At 52.3% G+C, this 22,555-nt stretch overlaps 8 protein-coding genes and 2 non-coding genes across 10 annotated transcripts; 5 read left to right on the top strand and 5 right to left on the bottom strand.

The window, feature by feature from the left end:
- Nucleotides 1-1,348: 1,348 nt before the first annotated feature.
- ColSpa_12297 (sodium transport ATPase 5) lies at nucleotides 1,349-4,800 on the top strand (the record flags this gene model as incomplete). The annotated part of the gene is made up of 4 exons (XM_049278509.1): nucleotides 1,349-1,606; nucleotides 1,661-2,543; nucleotides 2,593-4,055; nucleotides 4,111-4,800. The coding sequence occupies 4 exons, from the start codon at nucleotides 1,349-1,351 to the stop codon at nucleotides 4,798-4,800; spliced, it is 3,294 nt and encodes a 1,097-aa protein (XP_049134466.1).
- A 2,822-nt stretch (nucleotides 4,801-7,622) lies between these two features.
- ColSpa_tRNA_323 lies at nucleotides 7,623-7,709 on the top strand. Its single transcript is given in 2 exon segments — nucleotides 7,623-7,659; nucleotides 7,675-7,709. It is a non-coding gene; the product is annotated as a tRNA-Glu (tRNA).
- Nucleotides 7,710-8,303: 594 nt separating this feature from the next.
- Nucleotides 8,304-9,656, top strand: ColSpa_12296 (SET domain-containing protein 3; the record flags this gene model as incomplete). Its single annotated transcript, XM_049278508.1, has 2 exons — nucleotides 8,304-8,630; nucleotides 8,688-9,656. 2 exons carry the CDS (start codon nucleotides 8,304-8,306, stop codon nucleotides 9,654-9,656), a joined length of 1,296 nt encoding a protein of 431 aa, XP_049134465.1.
- Nucleotides 9,657-9,993: 337 nt separating this feature from the next.
- On the bottom strand, nucleotides 9,994-10,754 carry ColSpa_12295 (echinocandin B biosynthetic cluster transcription factor ecdB; the record flags this gene model as incomplete). Its single annotated transcript, XM_049278507.1, has 2 exons — nucleotides 9,994-10,237; nucleotides 10,297-10,754. 2 exons carry the CDS (start codon nucleotides 10,752-10,754, stop codon nucleotides 9,994-9,996), a joined length of 702 nt encoding a protein of 233 aa, XP_049134464.1.
- Nucleotides 10,755-10,935: 181 nt separating this feature from the next.
- ColSpa_12294 (echinocandin B biosynthetic cluster transcription factor ecdB) lies at nucleotides 10,936-11,993 on the bottom strand (the record flags this gene model as incomplete). Its single annotated transcript, XM_049278506.1, has 2 exons — nucleotides 10,936-11,101; nucleotides 11,152-11,993. 2 exons carry the CDS (start codon nucleotides 11,991-11,993, stop codon nucleotides 10,936-10,938), a joined length of 1,008 nt encoding a protein of 335 aa, XP_049134463.1.
- A 1,558-nt stretch (nucleotides 11,994-13,551) lies between these two features.
- ColSpa_12293 (lactose permease) lies at nucleotides 13,552-15,099 on the bottom strand (the record flags this gene model as incomplete). The annotated part of the gene is made up of 5 exons (XM_049278505.1): nucleotides 13,552-13,707; nucleotides 13,762-14,557; nucleotides 14,626-14,780; nucleotides 14,840-14,915; nucleotides 14,966-15,099. 5 exons carry the CDS (start codon nucleotides 15,097-15,099, stop codon nucleotides 13,552-13,554), a joined length of 1,317 nt encoding a protein of 438 aa, XP_049134462.1.
- Nucleotides 15,100-15,368: 269 nt separating this feature from the next.
- Nucleotides 15,369-15,554, bottom strand: ColSpa_12292 (uncharacterized protein; the record flags this gene model as incomplete). The annotated part of the gene is made up of 1 exon (XM_049278504.1): nucleotides 15,369-15,554. One exon carries the CDS (start codon nucleotides 15,552-15,554, stop codon nucleotides 15,369-15,371), a length of 186 nt encoding a protein of 61 aa, XP_049134461.1.
- Nucleotides 15,555-16,507: 953 nt separating this feature from the next.
- On the top strand, nucleotides 16,508-19,754 carry ColSpa_12291 (beta-galactosidase; the record flags this gene model as incomplete). Its single annotated transcript, XM_049278503.1, has 3 exons — nucleotides 16,508-17,091; nucleotides 17,149-18,537; nucleotides 18,599-19,754. 3 exons carry the CDS (start codon nucleotides 16,508-16,510, stop codon nucleotides 19,752-19,754), a joined length of 3,129 nt encoding a protein of 1,042 aa, XP_049134460.1.
- Nucleotides 19,755-19,981: 227 nt separating this feature from the next.
- ColSpa_tRNA_324 lies at nucleotides 19,982-20,064 on the top strand. Its single transcript is given in 2 exon segments — nucleotides 19,982-20,017; nucleotides 20,029-20,064. It is a non-coding gene; the product is annotated as a tRNA-Arg (tRNA).
- Nucleotides 20,065-20,332: 268 nt separating this feature from the next.
- ColSpa_12290 (core trichothecene cluster (CTC) protein 14) lies at nucleotides 20,333-21,453 on the bottom strand (the record flags this gene model as incomplete). The annotated part of the gene is made up of 2 exons (XM_049278502.1): nucleotides 20,333-21,239; nucleotides 21,302-21,453. 2 exons carry the CDS (start codon nucleotides 21,451-21,453, stop codon nucleotides 20,333-20,335), a joined length of 1,059 nt encoding a protein of 352 aa, XP_049134459.1.
- Between the last annotated feature and the right edge of the window lie 1,102 nt (nucleotides 21,454-22,555).

Here is a 22,555-nt window from a genome sequence, read left to right as displayed (position 1 = left end):
GGAATCAAGAATAGCACCGCGGTTCCCCCATCCCGGTATCTCTATCAAACACGAAGCCCTTGGGCGGGCTTCCAACCGTGCCGCCCAGAAAACGGCTCCTCGGCATTGTCTTGGCTGCTTGAGGGCCCCTGCAAACGCCGCAATCACTGTCCCGGCGGCGGTTCCATGTCTCTCCTACGCTGCGTCCCCTGCGTCCGGGACACCCCGGAGTCGGCTCAATGACAGTCAGACCCGTCAGACCTGAGAGAGGTGTCCGCAGGCCCGGCTTCAGACCTGCCACCCCCGGGCGCTACCATTTGCGGACTACACGGCCAACCACACAACACGACGAGAGAACGCTACTGCAGACCTGGCAGAACCCCTGTAAATGGCAGTCTTCTAGAAGGATGGGCAACCCCCACCTTGGATGTTTCTTGGAAGGCAGAAAGGTCGTTGAGTGGCCGGGCGCGGTGGGGAAACACGAAACTCTCGTCTTCTATCTTTCTGGGCGCAGCCATGTTCATCACCGAAAGCGTCGATGCCTCACCCACCCCCTCCTTTTCCTTGTCTCGGGCGGACCCAACATACTTCTCAATTACGACGCCCAGAGTCGCTCTCGGCCTCTCAGGGAAGCAGGTTGACCAGAATGAGGCCCGCTGCCCAGAGTCTGGGCGGACTCAACATGGCAGGCGGGAGCGTAAAGTGCCCACCGAGATCTGAATTGCGTGCTGTCGAACAACTCGCGTGCCCTCGACCGGTTTTCGGGCTCCCAGCTCCCAAGAAACACCAACTCTATGGAAAAGCCTGGGGTCCCCTCGGAGGAGCCCCGCGCAGAGCCGCCAAGGCTGAAGGAACACACCCACGAGCGCACTTGGTGCGGGCCATGGAGAGAGATATGTGGGCGCCTTGCGCCCCCCCATGCTGCCTGCCTATCATGTTATGAAGTCATAACGCCGAGCAACGAGACACCGTCCCGGGAGTCAAAGTATACATCTTCTCCCAAGCCCCCCGAGGTTTTGACACTGTTTGTTTCCCATCTCACTCGATATCATCAGAGATCGTCTCACCCCAGGGCTCTTTGTTGTAACCCTTCCTTCCTATGCTCGCCTGTTCTCTCGACCTAAAGGGGGTAGAAGTGCTTGAACCTGGATAAGAGCAGAGCACTCACACTTTTGCCCGTTCCATACAGCATATCAGCCAAAACAGACTTACAACAAACTCCCTCGACTCCGATTGGATCAAACAACTACCACTCTTGGCACCGCCCGGAGACATCAGACCTGGGGACCGCACATAACCACGCAGATACCCTCCCAATTCCAGACCAGTGTCCATACTACCGTCCAACGGACGAGTGACATTCTTCATCATGGGAAAGAAAGATCCCGAGGCTGAGGCGATGGCCAACCACGTCTCTGGCCAGTCCAACAAGCCTATCTCCCGTCCGGCTCACGCCTTGACTGCTGAACAAGTTGTTCAGGAGCTCAGGGCCAACCCTGACGATGGCTTGACTCCTGAAGACGCAAAGGCTCGCCTTGATGAGTACGGCCGCAACGAGTTCGGCGAAGAAGCGGGCGTCCAACCCTTGAAGATTTTCATTGGACAAATCGCCAATGCTATGACCCTTGTATGTCTTCCCATGACCTTGTACCAGGATGGTAGGCTAACATCGCCTCGATAGGTTCTGATTCTGGCCATGGGTGCCTCCTTTGGCATTGGATCTTGGATCGAAGGAGGTGTCGTGGCAGGTGTCATTTTGCTTAACATCACTGTCGGGTTCCACCAGGAGTTCAAGGCCGCAAAGACCATGGACTCTCTCCGGTCTCTCAGTTCCCCCACCGCCCAGGCAGTCCGTGAGGGCCGCAATATTACCGTCCCCACCGTCGAGATCGTCCCTGGCGACATGGTCGAGCTCAAGACTGGTGACACCATCCCCGCCGACGTCCGCATCATTGAAGCCGTCAACTTTGAAACCAACGAGGCTCTGTTGACTGGCGAGTCCCTTCCTATCCGCAAGGAGGCTGCCCAGACCTTCGATGACGAGACTGGCCCCGGTGACCGCCTGAACGTCGCCTACAGCTCCTCGACCGTCACCAAGGGCCGCGCTCGCGGCATCGTGTTCGCCACTGGAATGTACACCGAGATTGGACAGATCGCCGCCGCCCTCAGAGGCAAGAACTCTCGCCGCCGCGACGTCAAGCGCAAGGAGGACGGCTCCGCCAGTTTTGGCCGTTACCTCCAGGCGTGGACCCTGACCCTTTCTGACGCCGTCGGCCGCTTCCTCGGAGTGAATGTTGGAACACCTCTCCAAAGGAAGCTGTCTAAGCTTGCCATCCTCCTCTTCGGCATCGCCGTTGTTTGTGCCCTGATCGTTCTGGGAGCCAACGAGTTCAATACCACGCAGGAAGTCATCATCTACGCCGTCGCCACCGGTCTGTCCATGATCCCCGCCTCCTTAGTCGTCGTCTTGACCATCACCATGGCGGCGGGTACCAAGCGCATGGTCCAGCGCCACGTCATTGTCCGCCAGCTGAAGAGTTTGGAGGCCCTTGGCGGTGTCACCAGTAGGTCATGCCAGTCCTCTCTGTTGGTGATTCATGCTAACCTGTTTAGACATTTGCTCTGACAAGACTGGAACCCTCACCCAGGGAAAGATGGTTGTCCGCAAGGCCTGGATTCCCGGAAAGGGAACCTTCTCCATCAGCAACACGAACGAGCCCTTCAACCCCACTGTCGGAGACCTCGGACACAGCGTCGATCAGCCCAAGGACATCGACTTCCGCACCAAGGAGGGCGATGGCGAGCCGTTCTCCAACACCGAAGCCGAGGACCGCGTCAAGTCAAGCACCGTTCTCACCGACTACTTCAACGTCGCGTCGCTCGCCAACCTGGCCAACGTGCACAAGACCACCGAGGGCGAGTGGCACGCCCGCGGTGACCCCACTGAAATCGCCATCCAGGTTTTCGCTTCTCGCTTCAACTGGAACCGTCTTCGCCTGGCAGGCGAGGCCAACCGCTGGAGACAGATCGCCGAGTTCCCCTTCGACTCCGATGTGAAGAAGATGTCCGTCATTTTCGAGGACACCGAGACCAAGGTCGACGGAGGAAACAAGACCTGGCTCTTTACTAAGGGTGCCGTCGAGCGCGTTATTTCTTCCTGCCCCACCATCCAGATGGGCGACGAGGTCATCGAGCTTACCAAGGACATCGAGAAGGACATCCTGTCCAATATGGAGGCCCTTGCCCGTCTCGGACTTCGTGTCTTGGCCTTCGCCAGCAGGCCTGACATTGGCGTCGTCAACGGCCACGAGAATCTTGACCGTGCGATCTACGAGAAGGACCTCACCTTCCGCGGCCTGATCGGTCTCTACGACCCTCCCCGTCCCGAGTCCGCCCCCTCTGTTAAGAAGTTCCATGAGGCCGGTGTCAGCGTCCACATGCTTACTGGCGACCATCCCGAGACGGCTCGTGCCATCGCTCTCGAGGTCGGCATCCTGCCCACGCGCATGAACGAGATCTCGGCCGATGTCGCAAAGACCATGGTCATGGCTGCCCACGACTTTGACAAGCTCTCTGACGACGACATCGACAAACTTCCACACCTGCCCCTGGTCGTCGCTCGCTGTGCTCCCCAGACAAAGGTCCGCATGATTGAGGCCCTGCACAGACGCCAGCGCTTCGTGGCCATGACCGGTGACGGTGTCAACGACTCTCCCAGTCTGAAGCGTGCTGATGTCGGTATCGCCATGGGCGAGAGCGGCTCTGATGTCGCCAAGGAGGCCTCCGACATTATTCTCACTGACGACAACTTTGCCTCCATCCTCAACGCCGTCGAGGAAGGCCGCCGCATGTTTGACAACATCCAGAAGTTCGTCCTCCACGTCTTGGCCTGTAACGTCGCCCAGGCCTGCACTCTTCTCATCGGTTTGATCTTCAAGGACGACAGCGGCCTCTCCGTGTTCCCTCTGGCTCCCGTCGAAGTCATGTGGATCATTATGATCACCTCTGGTCTCCCCGACATGGCCCTTGGTTTTGAAGTCGCTGCGCCCGATATCATGGACCGCCCTCCCCAGAACGTAAGATTGTCCCCGTCTGCAACCCGTCCCAGTGCATGACACTAACAACATACAGATGAAGGTGGGCGTCTTCACCTGGGAGCTGATGCTCGACATGCTGGTCTATGGCCTCTGGACCGCCGCCCTCTGCCTGGCCTCCTTCGTCCTCGTCATGTTCGGCTGGGGCAACGGCCAATTTGGAAGCAACTGCAATAACACCTACTCGGAGGAGTGTGACACAGTCTTCCGCGCCCGCGCCACCTGCTTCGCCAGCTTGACCTGGTTCGCCCTCTTCCTCGCTTGGGAGATGGTCAACATGCGCCGATCCTTCTTCCGCATGCAGCCCAAGAGCACCAAGTACTTCACACAGTGGTTCATCGACACGTGGCGCAACAAGCTCCTCTTCTTCGCCATTCTCATCGGCTTCGTCACCATCTTCCCGCTGGTCTACATTCCTGTCCTCAACACCTCGGTGTTCAAGCACGCGCCCATCACCTGGGAGTGGGGTATCGTCTTCGTCTGTGCCGTGCTCTTCTTCATGGGCGTCGAGGCATGGAAGTGGGCCAAGCGCATCTATTTCCGCCGTGTCGCGCACAAGCAGAACGGCGGCATCAAGGATCTCGAGAGCCGGGTGTTCGGCCACTACTACACCATTGGCGGCGTCGAGCTCGAGTCCTCCCCTACCCTCGGCAGCCGGACCATCACGAACGAGAAGGAGATGCGCGAGAAAGGCGGCAACGGGTATTCCAGCGGAGGGAGCCGGTAATCGCAGCAGTAGCGGTGCGAGGAAAAGATCTACTCTTTTTATTTTGCACACGTCGTAGGGTTAAGAGTGGAGGAAATAGAGACACCAAAAGCGTATGGAGGGGGCTGATGATGATTCCATGAAGAAACTCATACGTTGCATTTTGCTGCATATAGAAATGGGGGTTGATACCAACCGAGAATGAAAAGTCTTTGATTCACGAGGAGGGATGATCATGGAATGGCAGCTAGTCAGGTAGGCTGATGCACTATTGGACCGTAACAATATAACTGCTAAGTACTATCATATACTTTAATTCATTCCATATTCGGATCCGGAACGTAAAGATACAATTGCACTTTTCCATGTAACCAGTCTTCGCATCAATAGTTGTTGTTGGTGTCAAGGCCATGGATGTCCAATCCATGTACTGTTGCGTGCTACATTGCTCAACTTGGAACATGTAATATTCCCACATAATCGATGCGAATTGGCAAGCTTGATCGGTATGTTCCATCACTAAAATACAACGCTCCAATACACTTACGGCTTGAGATGGTCTTCGATGTAGCCGTAGTGGAAGTCAGCAGAGAAGTCGATGTCGAGATTGGGATATTGAGTGTCACGCCGTTTGATTTGTGCACAATCTCTGTCTCCAAATTCGTCCTGGGCTTGGGTTTACGCATTTCTCGTGCCGCTGCCGCGCTACTGCACTCTTTGAGGTGGTTGTTGTACTGGTTGTATCTAGTGCAAGCCGGGTGCTTGTTGCAGTCGCGCGCGTCACGCGAGCCCCACAAGGCCATTGTGGCAATGGAATCCATGCTCGTGGGGCACGTTTCGCGGCGGGGGGGAATGCTCAGGCAGTCAGAGTTATTTTTGTTGCTAGCCGTGACGGAGGGCACGAGGCCCAGCAAAGAGAGGATACGGGCTTCAGGCCGCATTCTTATCGGTTATTGGTGTATTGGGTTGGGTGACTGTATGGTAAAGTGGCTATGTGTGGCAGAGTGAGATGGAATGTTTGGGGATCTTGGCTGATGTTTCTTGTGAGGTAAAATGGAGGGCGATCTGAGCATTGGGGGCAGGATAATTGTCATATTGCCATTTGTAGCCTGTTATCTCCGAAAGGGGCTCGTCAAGATACCTGGAGACCCATGTTTGAGCTGGTTCTCAGATGTTCGGAACCTCTGATGAGAGTTTTAGTTTGTCAGTATTATCAGGTTGACTGTTCCCAGCGACCATCTCGGTCATGAACTGTGACAAGCGGCACCAAATTCTTTGATGAGGTGGATTCGGATTTTCGGAATGACAGCGGTAATGTTCCCATAGCCCTACTAATGATTTGTTTCATGGCAGCATGCAAGGTTCTGGCACATTGTTGCGTTGCTAGCTGGGTTATCTAAATCTTTGAAGTAACAAAGTATCTGAATGCAAGCCGACTGGGCAGGATCGCGGTGACTATATTACTTTGAGGCGGTCGCAATGAGGTACCTAGTGCCCTCTTTAGTATATACTCTGCTTCAATTGGGCTCGTCCTGAGTTCATATAGTGCAAGGCAACAAACAACATCGTTACGGTGATCTGAGAGATGTGTCCAACGAAAATCTTTTGAGAACACACCGGTAGGGCCCTGGCCAAAGGATTTGCGTTGAAAGGATGTCGGTATGTATAACTTCGTCTAGATATTGGATGGATTGGAATCATTTACTTTGCGGATTTTCTGTGCGGTACTTGGATGGACGAGTGCAGAGGTACTGACTGGTGCTGCTTGCGGCGGTGCGTAGCGAGCTAAAATCTGGCGCGTTCCACGCCAAGTATGGGTTGTAAGTACTGTGATGTCTCTTTCGTCTAATATGGCCCAGATAGTGGTTGACGGGGCAATATCGCTAGAAGTCACGGTGTCACTTTGATCCTCCAATGGTCTCTTTTGTGATGCCACAGGTATTAGGTGCGGTAGATAGATAAGACAAGGACGACATGGCATTTATAGGGAGTCGAATGGAAACCATGATATGGCTCACCCTCAGCCCCAGCAGACTCAAGCCAGCTCACCCACAGCTTAAATTAGAATAGGAACAGTTCAGTTTCGAAGGTCGAGTGGGAAATGTCCAATTGGTCTCGGGTTTATCTAGTTTTAGTACCATGAGGAGATTTCAACTGATAAGTGAGGCTGTATGGCAAGATTCTATTGATGGCTAAGAACATTCAGGAATCGATCGTCACTAGCCGTCATGGCGTTTAATTCGGGTGGATCCCCCCTAAGTTGTTCAAACTAAGTGAGTGGATGACCCTCCCTTACGGGCCGCAAGTGCCAGTTTGACGGCAGCGCGAATGACATGTCGCTCATGAATCAATGACGCATATCTCCAAAGCTTTCCTATTTTTTTTCTATTTTTTTCTTTGTTTCTCTCTTTAAAGATGTATACAAAGCACTTAAACAACTGGTGGTGTTTTCCGCTCAAACCCCGCTTATGACATGAGTCCTTAAACTCCAACGATAATGTGGATACATGCAAAGACAAGGTCGATGAACAGCTTTCCTACTTGTATGTTATCTGACTATTCGAGTCAGGATCCATAGTCGGCAACTAATATCCTGGCGGACAAGGCTTAGACACTCTACATTATAGAGAGCGAGCAACCCAAGACGAAACTGATCCAATCAAACTTCTCCAAGGTACTATCAACTCTCGGTTCAATCCGATTTTGAGTTACTCGTAGAGTCAGAGTCAGAGTGTTCTCTTCGTCTCAATACACCCCACTCCGCAAATATACGTTCTTCGAGGTATCTCCACAAACATCCAGCAATGTGTTCCACTCGGAGCAAAAATTATGTAACGTTCAAGTCCGATATGGTGTAGTGGCCAACATGATGCCCTCTCATCTGTTTGAGAGGTTAGGCATAGCCCCGAGTTCGATTCTCGGTTTCGGAAAACCAACTTTTGCAATGCCTTGACATTTTGTTGCATGTGCTTGACGTGTGAATTAGCTGATTCTAGTTGTGTTCAGGTCTTGCATGTATTTGCGGCACATGCCGAAGAAACAGTCATAGATAGGATAACAGTGCCGTCGTCTACGTTCAGACGGCAAACTCCACACTGAGACACGACTCCAGAATCTCTCTGCCTTTCTACCGCCAACTCGGGCTGAACTTTAATTCACTACCACAGGCCACAGCGGTATTGTGTAGCTCTTCTCCGCACATGACGTAGGTAGGTAGGAAAACCCCCCACAGAATCAGAACTATGAACGCTATGATGCGGAGCCGAGGCACGTCCCAAACACTTGTTCGCATTCCCCTTTGCGGAGTATCCCATCAACACGATATCTTTCATCATCCCACAAGTCTGCATCTCGCTCAGATTCATCAGAAAAACTTTGATAGGGTCTGCAAACATTGTACTGAAGTCAAATATCATCCGGTTTTTAATTGATAATCTCAGGTTCTAGCTGGGGTCTCGATCATTTTCTCCCATACTCAGTAGCTAATCACTGACTGTATATTCAGGCAAAGTTCACGATACACGATGGCGGCATTGATGTCCGTTCTGGTAGCTGGTCTCGCCATTTTCGGAGGCTATACGTATGGCCCAGTCGCCAAACGTATGGCCACGCTTATCGGCTTCGGACGAGAGGCTGTCAACACCCCAGTTCTGCATGGTGGAGACTTTATTGCCATTGAAGATACGGTTCATTGCGAAGACATTCATCACCATGTTCCAAGCGGGTTTCTATTCACTGCCTGCGAGGACGATGAAACGACCCGTGCCTTGTGGTTCCCCGGCTTAGGCCACCTTGATGATCCGGTTAAAGGCAGTAAACAAAAAGGGTCCATTCACGTCATTGATCCTAAGGTATGAGATTCGTGCAGTAAACCCTCGATCCAATGATAGGACAGCTGACGTGGATAGGATATGACTCAAAAACGTCTTCGATTTGAGAACTTTGACAGCACTTTCGTCACTCACGGTATCGATGTTATCTCGGACCCTCAAAAGCCGGAAGCAGTCTACATCTTTGCCATCAGTCATGTACCGCATCCCGAGTACCTAGCCACTAAGATTGGTGGTCAGGACAAGCAGAAAGTCGTTCAGAAGTCCCTGTCTCGCGTCGAGATTTTCCATCACATCTTGGGGTCATCCACTGTCAAGCATGTGCGCACTGTCATTCACCCGTTGATAAAGAATCCGAACGATATCGTTGCTGAGGATCCGTACTCATTCTATGTCACGAATGACCACTATAACTCCGAAGGTATCGGAAGATTGATTGAGGATCTATTACCTATCACATCGTGGACCACTACCATCCACGTCCGCGTTGAGGAGATGTCCGCCCTTCTCCCCACCGATGGAATCAAAGCGGCGGTGGCTCTATCGGGGCTTCGAAACAACAACGGTTTGGGTCATGGTCGAAAGCCTGGAGAGATTATTGTCGATAATTGTGCCGCTGGGGAGATCCACCTCGGCCAGCCCTCCTCGGACCCGAAAAATACCAGCATCAGCTTTACGGAAACCATCAAAGTGGACAGCTACATCGACAATCCTTCTTGGTTTGAGGACCCTTACCGATCCGAAATTGTAGATGCCAGTGGCTTCGTTCTTGCGGGCGTGTCGCGGCCGATTGAGGTTCTGAAGCGGGCTAAAGAAGCAAAGCCCCAAATCGGTTCGATCGTGTGGTACGTTAAGCCGAACGCGGGAGTCACAGGTGGCTATGAGAAACGAGTCTTGTTCGAAGATGATGGGACAAGAATAAGCTCGGCTGCAACTGCGGTCTTGGTAGCTATTGACCCGAGTCAAGAGAAGGGTAAGAGGAAGGCATGGCTCTTCATCACAGGTTTCTTGTCTAGCAGTGTCGTTGCCGTCAAAGTGGACCTCTGAAGGCATGATGGGCGATATGTCAAAGGTTTTCGACGCAAAACATAAAAAGTCAGTGAGGTCGAAATATATGGTCGAACGACAATTGTCTTTCAAAGCTCAAATCTGAGCGACTACCTGCTTGCAGTCTGTGGCCATGTCAGGACCCAAAGGAGGATATTTATTTATGGCCCGAGAGCCAATTGTCAGAAGACGACGAGTGTTGCTAAAATGGCATGAGTCAACTTGAATTTATGTAGCCAACCTACTTTTTGTTTCTTTGCAGCATTTACTGTGTCGAACATGTCACATTTGCTCTTACAGATAATCATCTCGCTGTCAAGACGCCAAGAGAATGGAATCATTGACGTCTCATAGAATAAGAGTCTCCAGCTCGGTAGACATCCTGGATGAACCTATCTGCATCGCTGATTATCCTGATGGCCTGGTTGATGCTCGGTGATGTAGGCTCACCCATGACTCCCTGCCAGCCCTGCAAGAGTTGCCTCAAGTGGTCACCAGCGCCGAGAACTTCAGGTCCGATCATGTCCTTAAGCGCGGGGATGCGGCAGGCAGCAAGCAGAACAAGCATTGCGCCAGCCATACTACCAGGAGTAAGTCAGTACGCGACACACAAGTCCGCTGTTGAAGATTCGTCACTTACGATAGCGAGCAAATCCATGTATCAACCAAGACCGTCTGACCAAAGCCCCTCAGGTTGAGAATATGCAGCAAGCACGCATCCAAGCAAGATTTGCAGTGTTTCAGAGCATCCTGACTGACAATAAGTTCAGAGCTAGCCCCATTGCCACCCGCCATACCACTCAGCATCCACATGAGATATGGCCGATAGATGACGCTCCTGCAGGTGAGATATCTCTGCCGTAGGAAACCGCCATGTTCTGTAGCTGTGCTCTGACTGTTGTTGAGCTCATTGAACCCGACGCTGAAGGCAAAGGCTGCAGGGAGAACCTCGCGCCATTCATCGAGCTGGTGGTTGAGCTCGGCAACGACGTAGGGAAATCGTGCGTGGTCAAGAGCGGCGCCGGTGCCACGGGCGTAGAGGAGTTGATGAACACGATTTAGGAGTCGGCGCATCGATATACAAGCGAGAAAGTACATGGAGGACTGCTCTTCAACTTGAGGGTCTTGGTGGGTATTGTACTCTCCTGGAAGAGGAGTTGATGACTCAATGCGTGCAATACCAGATTGGGGAAGTCCAGAGAGCTCAGCGAGATAATCACTTGAGAAGTATTAGTTGAAAATTCTCTGCGATACTCTGATGCAAGGGACTTTTTTTTTTTTACCTCTCAAGAATGTAGCAAGACCAGAAAATCCTGCGAATCCTTTCCTGGTCTTCCGCAGACTCAGACTCGGGTGTGTAGGAAAGCAACAGTAGGCATTTAGCAGACGCCGCGTTGATGTACTCCCATGCTTGTAACGGCCGCCGGAGGAAGGCAAAGTACATTCTACAAATTGAGTCAGCGGGGTTGTTTACTCGGAATAGTACCTCACTTACGCCGTGAAGAACAAGCAGTGAGTGGCGGTGCTCCCCACATTGGTGTGAACAACATGGAGCTTCTTCAGCACGCTGTCAAAGTACATGTCGCCCATGGCCTTCCTTGCCGCTTTGCGCTTTCTTTCCTCCTCACTCGGCGCTGCTTCGCTCGTCAACCCTGCGGTGACTTGACCGACGCACCCCAAAGCCATGGTCAAAAGCGCCAAACACACGAGGATGCTATCTTCCTCGGGGATGCCGTCTGATATGAGATTACGGACCTGGTCAAGCTGATCGCGAGACATGGTCGGATACCAAAAGTTGATGGTGTGCTCGAACGACTCGATGATACCCTCAACATCCTCCGATGTCACATACGGATACATGCTCGTTGACCGCGTCTTCACTGCCGGCCGCGACTGTTCTAAGTGAAAGATGGAAACATACCCGTCCCGCATGGTCGAATAAGCATCGAAGTGAGGCCATTGCAGAACCGACTCGGTGGTGCTCGTATGCATGGAATCAAGCACGGCATTTTCAAAATTATTCTGGTACTGCGTCTCAGAGATGGGCGTGCGTTGCGGATGGTGAACCTCGTTGAGCGGAGATCCGGAGAAGGATCCCCGCGAGGCGGACCGGAGAGCCGGAGATACCACGGACGGACGGTGCTCGGCATAGGGCGGTGCCCCCTTGAAGGCTCCGTCGTGAGACGAGTTTGGTGAGAAGTGGAATGCGGAGGAAGCGGGACTGACGATGGTGGCCTTCATTTCGTGGAGGAACTTCTCCACCCTCAGTACGCCCTCGAGGATGAGGTCGCTCTTCCCGCGCCTGATGACGTACAGCACATGAACAGTCAGACTCATGTTTCTTCTCCTTCTTGTTGCTCCTCCAAGGGGTCAGGATTCGGTGATACGCCGGGGATCACGGCGCCGTGGGGTAGCCAGATAGAACTTACGAGTTAGCCTCGGATCCATAGGTGCATTCCTGATGCGATGCAGAGCAGGATGCGCAGGGCGTGTTGCCATTGCATCTGCGCAGGGCGTTCCGTTAATCTTCACACGGTCCCGAGGGTCTGGGACAGCCTGGTCCTAGTCGTCTTGGTCGCACGTACCTGATCTTCCTGGCTCGGCATGTATCGCACTGTGAAGTCGCGACGTCAGCACATGTAAGATTCTTGGTGTTCGGCTAGGTTGCCGCCAGGGCAAGCCCTGTGGCATTTCAGTGAGGCATGAGGTGCTGACGCTCCACTGATGGAAGATCTGCACAGAACCGATGTTGGAGAGCGATTGAGCGCGGGGCCAGCCAAGGCTCAACGGGCCATCGTGAAAGATGCCATTGGTGATGTTCCGGTACCTAAGTCGGCGACATGAGATACCTCCAGTTACCCAAACAGTGATGCGCGGCGGCCTGATGCGCAGTTGCAAGACCCAGGGAAGCGTGGCTTGCTCAAAGAACCATAAAACGCAGTTCACTTACAGCATGGCTTGTCCTCAACCTCTTCCTGGACGGCTCATTGATCGTGTCACTGTCCATCGTCTCCATTGAAGCCGCTGGGTGGCATGGCGTAGCAGCAGCCCAGTTCCGCAGTGGAGTGAACTTTCGATCCGAAGCGGACCGAGGTGCGAGAGGGGAAATGCAGAGCTTGTGGCCTGTGGGAGAGAGGAGAAAAAAGACGGACAGACGCACAAGGGGGGCAAATGAAGAATCCTGGCAGAAGGACATGCATATATGCACCCACGTGTGGTGCGGGGGAGGATTCGATGCTGTGGAGAAGGAGGGTGGGTAAGAAGAATTGGAGAAACAGCACGGGCTTGGCCTAAAAGGGATTTTGGGGGGGGGGGAGACGGTTGGAAATTAGTCTCGGTTCAAGGATCTTGACCTTCAATGGTTCGCTCCGCGCAGCCCCGGACGGATCGATGTGGTGGGGAAACCGCTCCGTCGCCGGGGACATGAACGGGCATATCTCCATTCATGGCATCGCCGGCGTCAATACTTGGACGGTTTGGAGAAGCACGTGCGAAAGGACTGACCGCAGCGCCGGAAGGCATTTTCGGCGGGTGGGATATAAACCGACATCCCTCTTTAGCCACTTGAGACGTTAGGGGACTGGCTCTGTTGTTCACATTAGTCTGGTCACAGGGTGCAGCAAGATCGTGCCGCTCCAATCAACACAGTCACTGCCATGCTACCTAAGCCCCCATCTGCCTTCGCCAGGCATGCCTGAAATGCTGCCTCGGCTGATATCTCACGTTCCGTTCACGAAGAGGCATTTGTGGAAGGTATGGATGGAAGTTCATAACAGTCGCTTGCTTTGGAGATTATTGCGATAGTGCAAACGAAGGCAAGATCCGGCGATTGACCTGTCACATGGCCCAGTCCCGCCATGATTTTTGCCTATTACGGCTTGATACTGGAGCATATCTAGACGGTCCATTTCTCGTCCTGACTGACCTGCATTGTCTTCAAAACAGTCTCGGCCGATCGGGGCTCCAAGCTCTTCTTAACAGGGTTTGGTGCGCTGAACACCTCCTCCAACTCCTCAAGGGTACGGTCCTTGGTCTCGGGGAAATAAAAGTACTTCGATTATGTTAGCATGTCACCCACGCACAGGAAAATTGACTGGAAACTTACGATAATGACAGCCTCGAGGAGGTCCCAGAAGATAAAGACAATGTAGAAGTAGTACTTAATGTTGAGGAAGGCCGGTCCACTGGCGTATTGGATGATGGTGCTTCCCACAGCGCTGGCAAAGTTGCCGACAGCGGTACCCTTGGCACGGGTGGCGGTGTTGAGGGTCTCGGCGATGTACATGCTTTGAAGAGGAGTCCACCCAAAGCTGAAGACGATGCCGAAGATGTAGATGAATGCAATGGTGGTGTTGGCAGCAGCAACATTGCTAGCGTCATCCGTAGCCAGCTTCGAGGTTCCGGTGATGATGGCAAAACAGAAGGAGCAAAAAATAATGGAGTAGATCAAAAGCGGTCTGCGACCAACGACATCCGTCATGCGGGCGCCAGCGAGGGAGGCCCCGAAGCACAAAATGGGGTTGATTGCATTGAGAGCCAGAACGCGCTTCTCATCGGTGATTCCGGCGTTTTTCAGCAGAGCAGTCATGTAGTAACTGCTGAGCGAGTTTCCACTGACCTGGCCAAAGACAGCCATTCCGAGAACGCAGATCAGTCTGCGGCGGGCAGAGTGGGTGTTCCAGAGCTCGCGGTAGTCCCACCACGACTTATCCGAAGCGTCAATGCTGATTTGGGATACCATTTCCTTCAACTGGAGCTGGACAATGGGATGATCGATGGAGCCTTCTCCATGGTATTTGGCGAGGACGCGAGCGGCTTCATCATGCTTGTCATTGGCCATGAGCCACCGAGGGGACTCAGGAATGAAGAATACACCGATGCAAACGATACCAGATGTGACCCTAGACGCCGGGTAAGGTCAGCATCCATAGCAACAGAAAGTGGTGAAAATAAGACATGGAAAACCTACATCTGCAGCCAGATGGGTAGCCGCCAGCCATCAATACTATCGATATAAGAGCAGCCGTAAACGACCCATGACGCAATAATACTCCCAATGTACCATGTGCAGTTGTAAACACCGGTGATGGTGCCTCTCCACGCCGGGTGCGCCATCTCTGAGACCTAAGAAACGCGACGGGTCAGTTTCGTTATTCTTGGAATTTGAAGACCGAACGACTTACGTAAGTCGGGGCTGAGACACAGCAGAAACTGACGCCAAATCCTAGAACGAATCGCCCGGCAAGGAACTGCTCAGAACTAAGAAGGAGTAAGTCGATTGTCAGGTGACGCCTTGATAGGATTCTAACCTCTTCGTCGGAGCCTGAATACAAGTGCCAATGATGACAATCGTAGCGCCGATGAACATACCCCACCGGCGTCCAAGGTAGTCGTTTGCAGGTCCAGTGAAGAAAACGGCGGCAACACTTCCGATGTTGTACATGGCGAAGATGATACCAGTACTCTCGTCAACCGTTTCCCTTTTAATTACATTAGTTCCCTGACGTTCAACCGCATAACTACGCTTACTCACTTGTTGAAGTATTTCATATAAGAATCCATCCCGTTGAGACCTCCCATCTACAGTGGCCCCACGTTAGTAAGTGGAAGGCACAAGGTGATGGACATCTCTACTGACCAGAGACCCATCATATCCGTTGAGCGCTCCATTGAGATAGGCTGGGAGATGAATTTTAGCATCCATCAAAATGTTCAGAGTCCGCAGTAGGTACCAATCGATAAAACGGCGTAAAGCCGGAACATGGACGGCGTCCATGGCGAGTAGGAGCCTTCTTGGGTATCATGAGCAATCTGAACGGCTGTGTCGACCTCCGGAGCATCAACACGACGCTCCTCAGCGTGATCGCCGACAGCAGGTTCTGACTTCTCAGTGGACATGTCGTACGAGAGCTGCACACAAAGCACGACGGCTCGAACCAAGGTGGATCAAGGGTTCAGGAACGGTGGAACGTTGGAACGGTGGAGAGATCGAAGCCTTGGATGGGTTCCATCGATGGAGACGAAAGACTGGAGAGGTGCTAACGCGGCCCTTTTAAATGCTGTGACTGCAGAACTCCCGGCGCATCACCAGACGAGCTATCCCCCGCATTCGGGCCATCAGAACACCCAAACCGGCGGCACATAATGTAGTGAACGACGAAGAAACCTGGGGTGACACGACCAGTTGGTCAATTCTGAGCCAACGACACGGGCTCGCTTGCAGTTTTCAGCCAACACTAACAAGGGTCCAGACATGTTTAATCTGGGGTAACAGACACAAAAAGCTTTCCGCCTTTCCAAGAGGGGCGCGTCGACTGATGTGTGAATTTGGAAGGCAGGGAACAGACTGGTTAAGCATGTCAGACGTTACATCGGCCTCAACTCGGATTGAGGTGCGGGGCCGGCCCCGACTTCCCCGGGCCCAATCAGAACCACATAGCCTCGGCCGAGCCTAATCCACTTTTATCGCTGTGGGTGCGGAGTTGCTGCGACTTGAAGTGAATGATAGCAGGGATCATGTCGGGGTCGCCCTACACCGATAGCACCTGACTCGAAGCTACCCCGAGGAAACTCCAGTGTTTGCCCCACGTTGGCTCGTCATATTGCGGGACAACTTGGGTTCACGAGAAAATGAAAGGCAGCTCGCAGATGGGATTGTCTGGCGTTTGCCTCGGTGTTGCACCCGACACGTTACTTTGCGTGGAGCATTGAGCGCAAATAAATAACGACTAGACCTTGGTAGTTAATTAGCTGTCTGCTCAACTCAATTTCTCTGCTTCTCTCTCTTTTTCCCCCTCCTCAACCCCAACTCGTGTCTCAGTTCATTGTTTCCCCTCTTCCGTACCGTCACGATGGCCCCTCAAAGCTTACCCCTCCAGGCAAAGGAGGGAGTTCACGATTATGAGAACCCCTCCGTCTTCCGACGTAACACTCTGCCTGCACGATCATACTTCATTCCTGAGACGTCGCTGCTGCTCAATGGCGTTTGGGACTTCCACATGGCCGGCACTCCTGAGGAGGCGCCTTTGCCGGAAGATAAGGGCGACGAATGGGGCACCATCAACGTTCCTGGTCACTGGCAGCTTCAGGGACACGGATACCCGTGGTACACCAACACTCAGTTCCCCATTCCCGTGAGTCCGCCGTACGTTCCCAGCGAAAACCCTACGGGTACCTACAAACGCACATTCTACGTCCCCTCGACGTGGGACGAGATGTCGCAATTGCGCCTGAGGTTCGACGGCGTCGACTCCGCCTACCACATCTGGGTCAATGGCGTGCTTATTGGCTTCGCACAAGGATCGCGAAACGCCTCCGAGTTTGACGTAACAAGCATCTTAAAGAAGGACGGTCCAAATGAGCTCTTTGTCAGAGTTTACCAGTGGTCTGACGCAACCTACATTGAAGACCAGGACCAATGGTGGCTCTCTGGTGAGTGATAATCGCGACGTCCGGCCGCTAGGCATCTTTTTTTTAAACCCCTTCAACGCAGGTATCTTCCGCGACGTCACGCTCCTTGCTGTCCCGAGGCCACCAGAATCGAGGACTGGTTCCTCCGCACCGATCTGGACGACAAGTACGAAGACGCAACCCTCCTCGCGACTGTCGACGTCAAGACTGCCGAAAAAGGCACTGTCAAGCTTACTCTCAGTGAGCTGGGCAAGAACGGCGGCGCCGTCATCGCTACCAAGGAGGCGGAGGTTAGCGCCAGTGACACAAAGGTCGACCTCAGTATCCCCGTAACAAACCCCAATAAATGGACCGCCGAGACCCCCTACCTCTATCGTGTTGACATCACCCTCGGCTCCCACTCTGTTTACCAGAATATCGGCTTCCGCAAAGTCGAGCTCAAGAACGGCCTCATCTCCGTCAACGGTGTGCCTATCCGCATCAGAGGTGTGAACAGACATGAGCACCACGCTCACTTCGGCCGTGCCGTCCCTCTCGAGTATGCCAAGCGTGACCTCCTCATCATGAAGAACCACAACATCAACTCTCTGCGATGCTCACACTACCCTCCCCACCCCCGTGTTTTCGAGCTCGCCGACGAGCTCGGTTTGTGGGTCATGGATGAGGCCGACCTTGAGTGCCACGGCTTCTACGACGCCATCGCCCGGCCGCAAGATGTCGACGAGGCGGCGGATTACGAAGAGCGTAAGGCCGTGACCTTCCCTTTAGCCGGCAAATACACCAGCGAGAACCCCGAGTGGCGCGAAGCCTACCTTGACCGTATGGTTCAGCTGGTTCAGCGTGACAAGAACCACACGAGTATCATCATGTGGTCGCTCGGTAACGAGGCTTTCTACGGGGAGAACCACAAGGCCATGTACGAATATGCCAGGAAGTTCGACTCTGGCCGCCCAATTCACTACGAGGGCGACGTCAAGGCCGAGACTGCGGACATGTACTCTTACATGTACCCTCCTATTGACCGCTTGAGCAAGCTGGTAGAGACAGAGGGTGTCAAGGAGGACGGCAGCTTCGACAAACCCGTTATTCTCTGCGAGTACGGTCACGCCATGGGTAACGGCCCGGGTGGTCTCGACGACTACATCGAAGTCTTTGAGAAGTACCCCCGTCTTCAGGGCGGTTACATCTGGGAGTGGGCAAACCACGGCATCTGGAAGGAAGAAGCCGATGGCAAGGGCTACTACGCTTATGGTGGAGACTTTGGCGAGCGTCCTCATGATGGCACCTTTGTCATGGATGGTCTCCTTCACAGCACCCATGACCCTACACCTGGCTTGATCGAGCTCAAGAAGGCCTATCAGCCTCTCCAGCTGTCCGTCGAGGGCAATCAGCTGGTGATCAAGAACAAGTATGACTTTGTCGGTGTCGACCACCTAACTTCCACCTACAAGGTTGAGGAGCTGGGCGAGAAGTGAGTTTCCCTATCTTTGAAACGCTTTTAGTGAAAGATATGCTGACAATGACCGAAACAGCTCCGCTCTTCTTGCCGCCGGTAACCTCGAGATCCCGAAGATCGCCGCCGGCGAAACAGTCAAGGTCGACCTTCCCTCAAGCCTCACAAACATCAAGTCGGACAAGGAGGTCTACATCACCGTGACCTTCGGCCTCAAGGACTCTACCAACTGGGCCGAGCCTGCTCACGAGATTGCGTGGATCCAGCACAAGCTCTCTGGTTCGGCCGCTGCTCCCAAGCTGACCAATAGCACCCTTACCTCTAAGCTGCAGGTAGAGAAGTCCCGCGCCAAGGCCACCATTTCCGGCTCCGATTTCGCTGTCACTTTCGACACTGCCCGTGGTTACATTACCTCCTGGATTGCTGCCGGCGTTCCTCTTCTTGAGAAGGATGTCTCCACTGGCGCTGCCATTGTCCCCAACTTCTGGCGTGCCCCTACTGACAATGACAACCCTAACGATGCGCCGTACTGGATTCGCTTCGGTGTTGATGCCTTCGACAGCCAGCTCCGATCGCTCAAGATCAACGAGTTGGCCGACAAGGTTGAGGTCATTACCAACACCTACTTGTCTCCTCGTGTTCTCGACTGGGGATGGGAAACCACCACCACGTACACCATTGATGCCACTGGTCGGCTCACGATCGCCGTTGATCTGAAGCCTCGTGGCATCAAGCCCACACACATCCCCCGTGTGGGCTTGAACCTGCGTCTTCCCAAGTCGCTTAACAACGTCAAGTACCTCGCCCTCGGCCCCGGCGAGTCCTACCCGGATAAGAAGTCCAGCCAGCACCTTGGCGTCTTTAGCGCCACTGTGCCGGAGCTGCACCAGCACTATGAAGTTCCCCAAGAGGGCGGCAACCACTTGGAAACCCGCTACGTCAAGCTTACCGAGGACCACGGCCGTGGTCTTCGTGCCACGCCGGCGGATGCTGCTGTCTGGTCTGAGGAAGAGTGGCGTCAGTTCAGCTTCCAGGTCAGTCGGTACACTTCTGATACGGTGCACAAGGCCGCGCACCCGTGTGACCTCGTTGAGGAGGATGCGACACTACTCCGTCTAGATGCTCGTGTTGCCGGTGTTGGCACAGCCGCTTGCGGTCCCAACGTCCGTGAGGACCTGAAGGTGCATGTCGGAGAGTTCAAGTTTGGGTTTGTGCTTGAGAGAGTTGGGTTTTAAGGATTGAAACGCAACGAGTATGGAGCTACAAGGGCCGATAAGAAAGGCAAGAATTACGAATAACTAGAACTGGAAATGGCATGAATGATTATGACCCTCGCGTTTGATACTACCTAGTATGTTGAATGGAGTGAACATGCAGAGTATTGATTTAGACTCCGACTTGTGGAATCTGCTGGGAGTGGAAACGATCTATAGTCGATGACATGGATAGATCAATCACAATCGGCCGGTTGGCCCAATGGCAAGGCGTCTGACTACGATTAATCGTGACATCAGGAGATTCTGGGTTCGACCCCCAGGCTGGTCAAAGTTTTTGTGATTTTTGCAAAAGTCTGGAAACTGCTTTAGAACTAAATGTTTTTCCGAATCCGGATCAGCTGGCCAGGCTTTTCTTTCGCTTTGCCCTTCTGTGGTTTCTTTTTTCGTACTCGTTCTACTTATGGCACAATGAACAGGCAACAGTTCAAACCTGCTAACATATAGTCTACAGTTTTGAATTTCAGGCATGTCTCTATTATTAGTCAGGAATGGCAAATTTGTTTAGTTATAAATCAGTTGATAAGACAGACACCCGTCTACTTTAGCAACGCATCAACCTTGCTCGAGATGTCTCTGAGCATGAAGTTGGACCTGTTACCGGCCATCGTTGGGTTGACAGTGTTGTCGTAGAAGAGTATACTCGAATAAATCCTGCCCATAATTTCTCTAACATCAACCTGACTTATAGCTGGTGCGAACCCATCAAAGTCGTTACGGCCATCGATTAGTCCATGATACTCAGCCGTTTGCCAACTATCAGCAGTACTCCAAACAGACACTCCGGTGATATTCTGTGCCACATTGGATTCTGTCTGTAACAAAACATTCCCTCTGTACTTTTGCGGCAGGCGAAGCGATGTTCCGGCACTGAAATTGTGATATGTAGTCTGTGGAATGACTACTGGTGTCGCTATGTTGTGGGTACCAAGATCGAACTTGACTAGCTGGTGATGCGGGTTGTCGTTTGTGATAAGGAGGTGCCCATACCGTGCTAGTCCACCGAAGCCATATGTCCGAGGGGGTGTTGTCGGCTTCGATACGAAGTAAGGCGAGACCTTATTATCGTTGCTAATTCGCAAAATACTTGCTGGATAAGCCCCATTAACGAATATATCATCATCAAGCCCAGGCTCTATATCAAGAAACCCTCCGTATTGACCCCGAGTAGTATCCGTAAGATTGACTTCAGACAGGATACTTTTCTTGTTCAGGTCGTAGCGGATAACGAAATTATCGCCACTGACGTCGTTACCTCCGGTCAAGAAGAACTCATCCGCTTGAATAATAACTGTCAGGACGCTGCTAGCGACATCTAAGGATATCCCTGGTAGTCGCTTATCAGATTTTTCCAAGCCAGAATGGCTCATACCAGGAAACTTGATAATCTCCAAGAGCTCTGACTTGTAGGGATCCAAGACGGCCACCGTAGCGTTGAAGATAGAACTGGTAATTAAGGATGTCGATTAGCTCTGCATCAACTATTCACTACCATATAGGCCGTTTACCTGGCATAGATGAGGCATCGCGTAGAGTCCCACACAAAGTAAGCAGGGTATAACTGAAACACGTTGTCAAACTGGATATCCCCCTTGAGAGGAGGGCAGGCAATAGCAGCGCTAAAACCTGAACAAAGCGCCAAGAGCAAGAGGAAGAACATCTTCGTACTTAGGACATTTAAGATTATATGCTGGTATACAATAATAAATCCCCACAGACAAAGGCATGAATTCCAACAGCAGGCGGGCTTATGGGACAATGCGGTTGCTTATGTATGTTCTTGGGCCGCACATTCGGCCGCGGATCATTCGGCAAACTCAATTCATCTATTTATTAAGCGACGCACAAGCAATATCCATGAAGATGTGAGCATTAGGGCCACATCTGAAAACATTGGGTCGAATCAGACTATCAGGGCCAATACCTGATAATACTTATTCTATATGGACAGAATAAATACTCGGCATTGATCTAGGTTGGTTCTAAAATCAACGTAGACTCTAAAGGCTTTTGTAATGCCAACTGGGTTTCGTATTTTTGTAATGCCGTATTTGTAGCTCATGGATGAATTCAACCCCTTTAGACACAATAATGTCACTGAAGTGATCAGGTAAGAATGTGTCATTACTCACTAGATTCATCAGTCATAGATCCGAGTGCATTCTCGCTGACCAGAAGATCAAAATGTTCCAGACTCCCCATGCGGACGCCGAGTGATAGCGTTAGTACGATAGTGTTTGTGGCTTAATATGCGAGTGACGGTCACCCTTCGGCCTCGGTCTTTTACACCGTCACCGAAACTTAACTATGATTTTGGGCCGAACTGTATTCTCTTCGAGCCAAAAACCTTGATAGTTGTGTTATATACCCACTGGTAGGTGGCCGAGCTCTTCTCTAGATGCCCTTTAGGCCCGCTTAGCTCTCTTATTAGGGGCTTAGCACGATTCTGACGCTGAGAGCAATATATTTAACTTTCCTAACTACATAATGCTGATAACTCAACTATTTTACTCGAGTCTATGAATCTATTCGGAAGTCACGCAACGTGTGCGCTCGCAGATATGAGAGCCTGAAAATATAAAATTGAGCACAGTAGCACAGCGATCTAGTTGTGGATTGACCCGCATATCACGCGTGACTTCTGGACTGGTTTCATACTGGAAGATAGGAAAGGCATGTTAAAGACAAAATTAATACCGAGGTAGCGGTACGATCTAGACAATCTCGGATACCTTGGAAGGCTTCAGAAGGCATATGGGTTG

This window comes from Colletotrichum spaethianum (genome assembly GCF_022836535.1).
Source record: "Colletotrichum spaethianum MAFF 239500 DNA, contig61, whole genome shotgun sequence".
Classification (NCBI taxonomy): Eukaryota; Fungi; Ascomycota; class Sordariomycetes; order Glomerellales; family Glomerellaceae; genus Colletotrichum; species Colletotrichum spaethianum.
The sequence above is the reverse complement of the archived record's forward strand: the minus strand, read 5'-3'. Positions and strand labels throughout refer to the sequence as shown.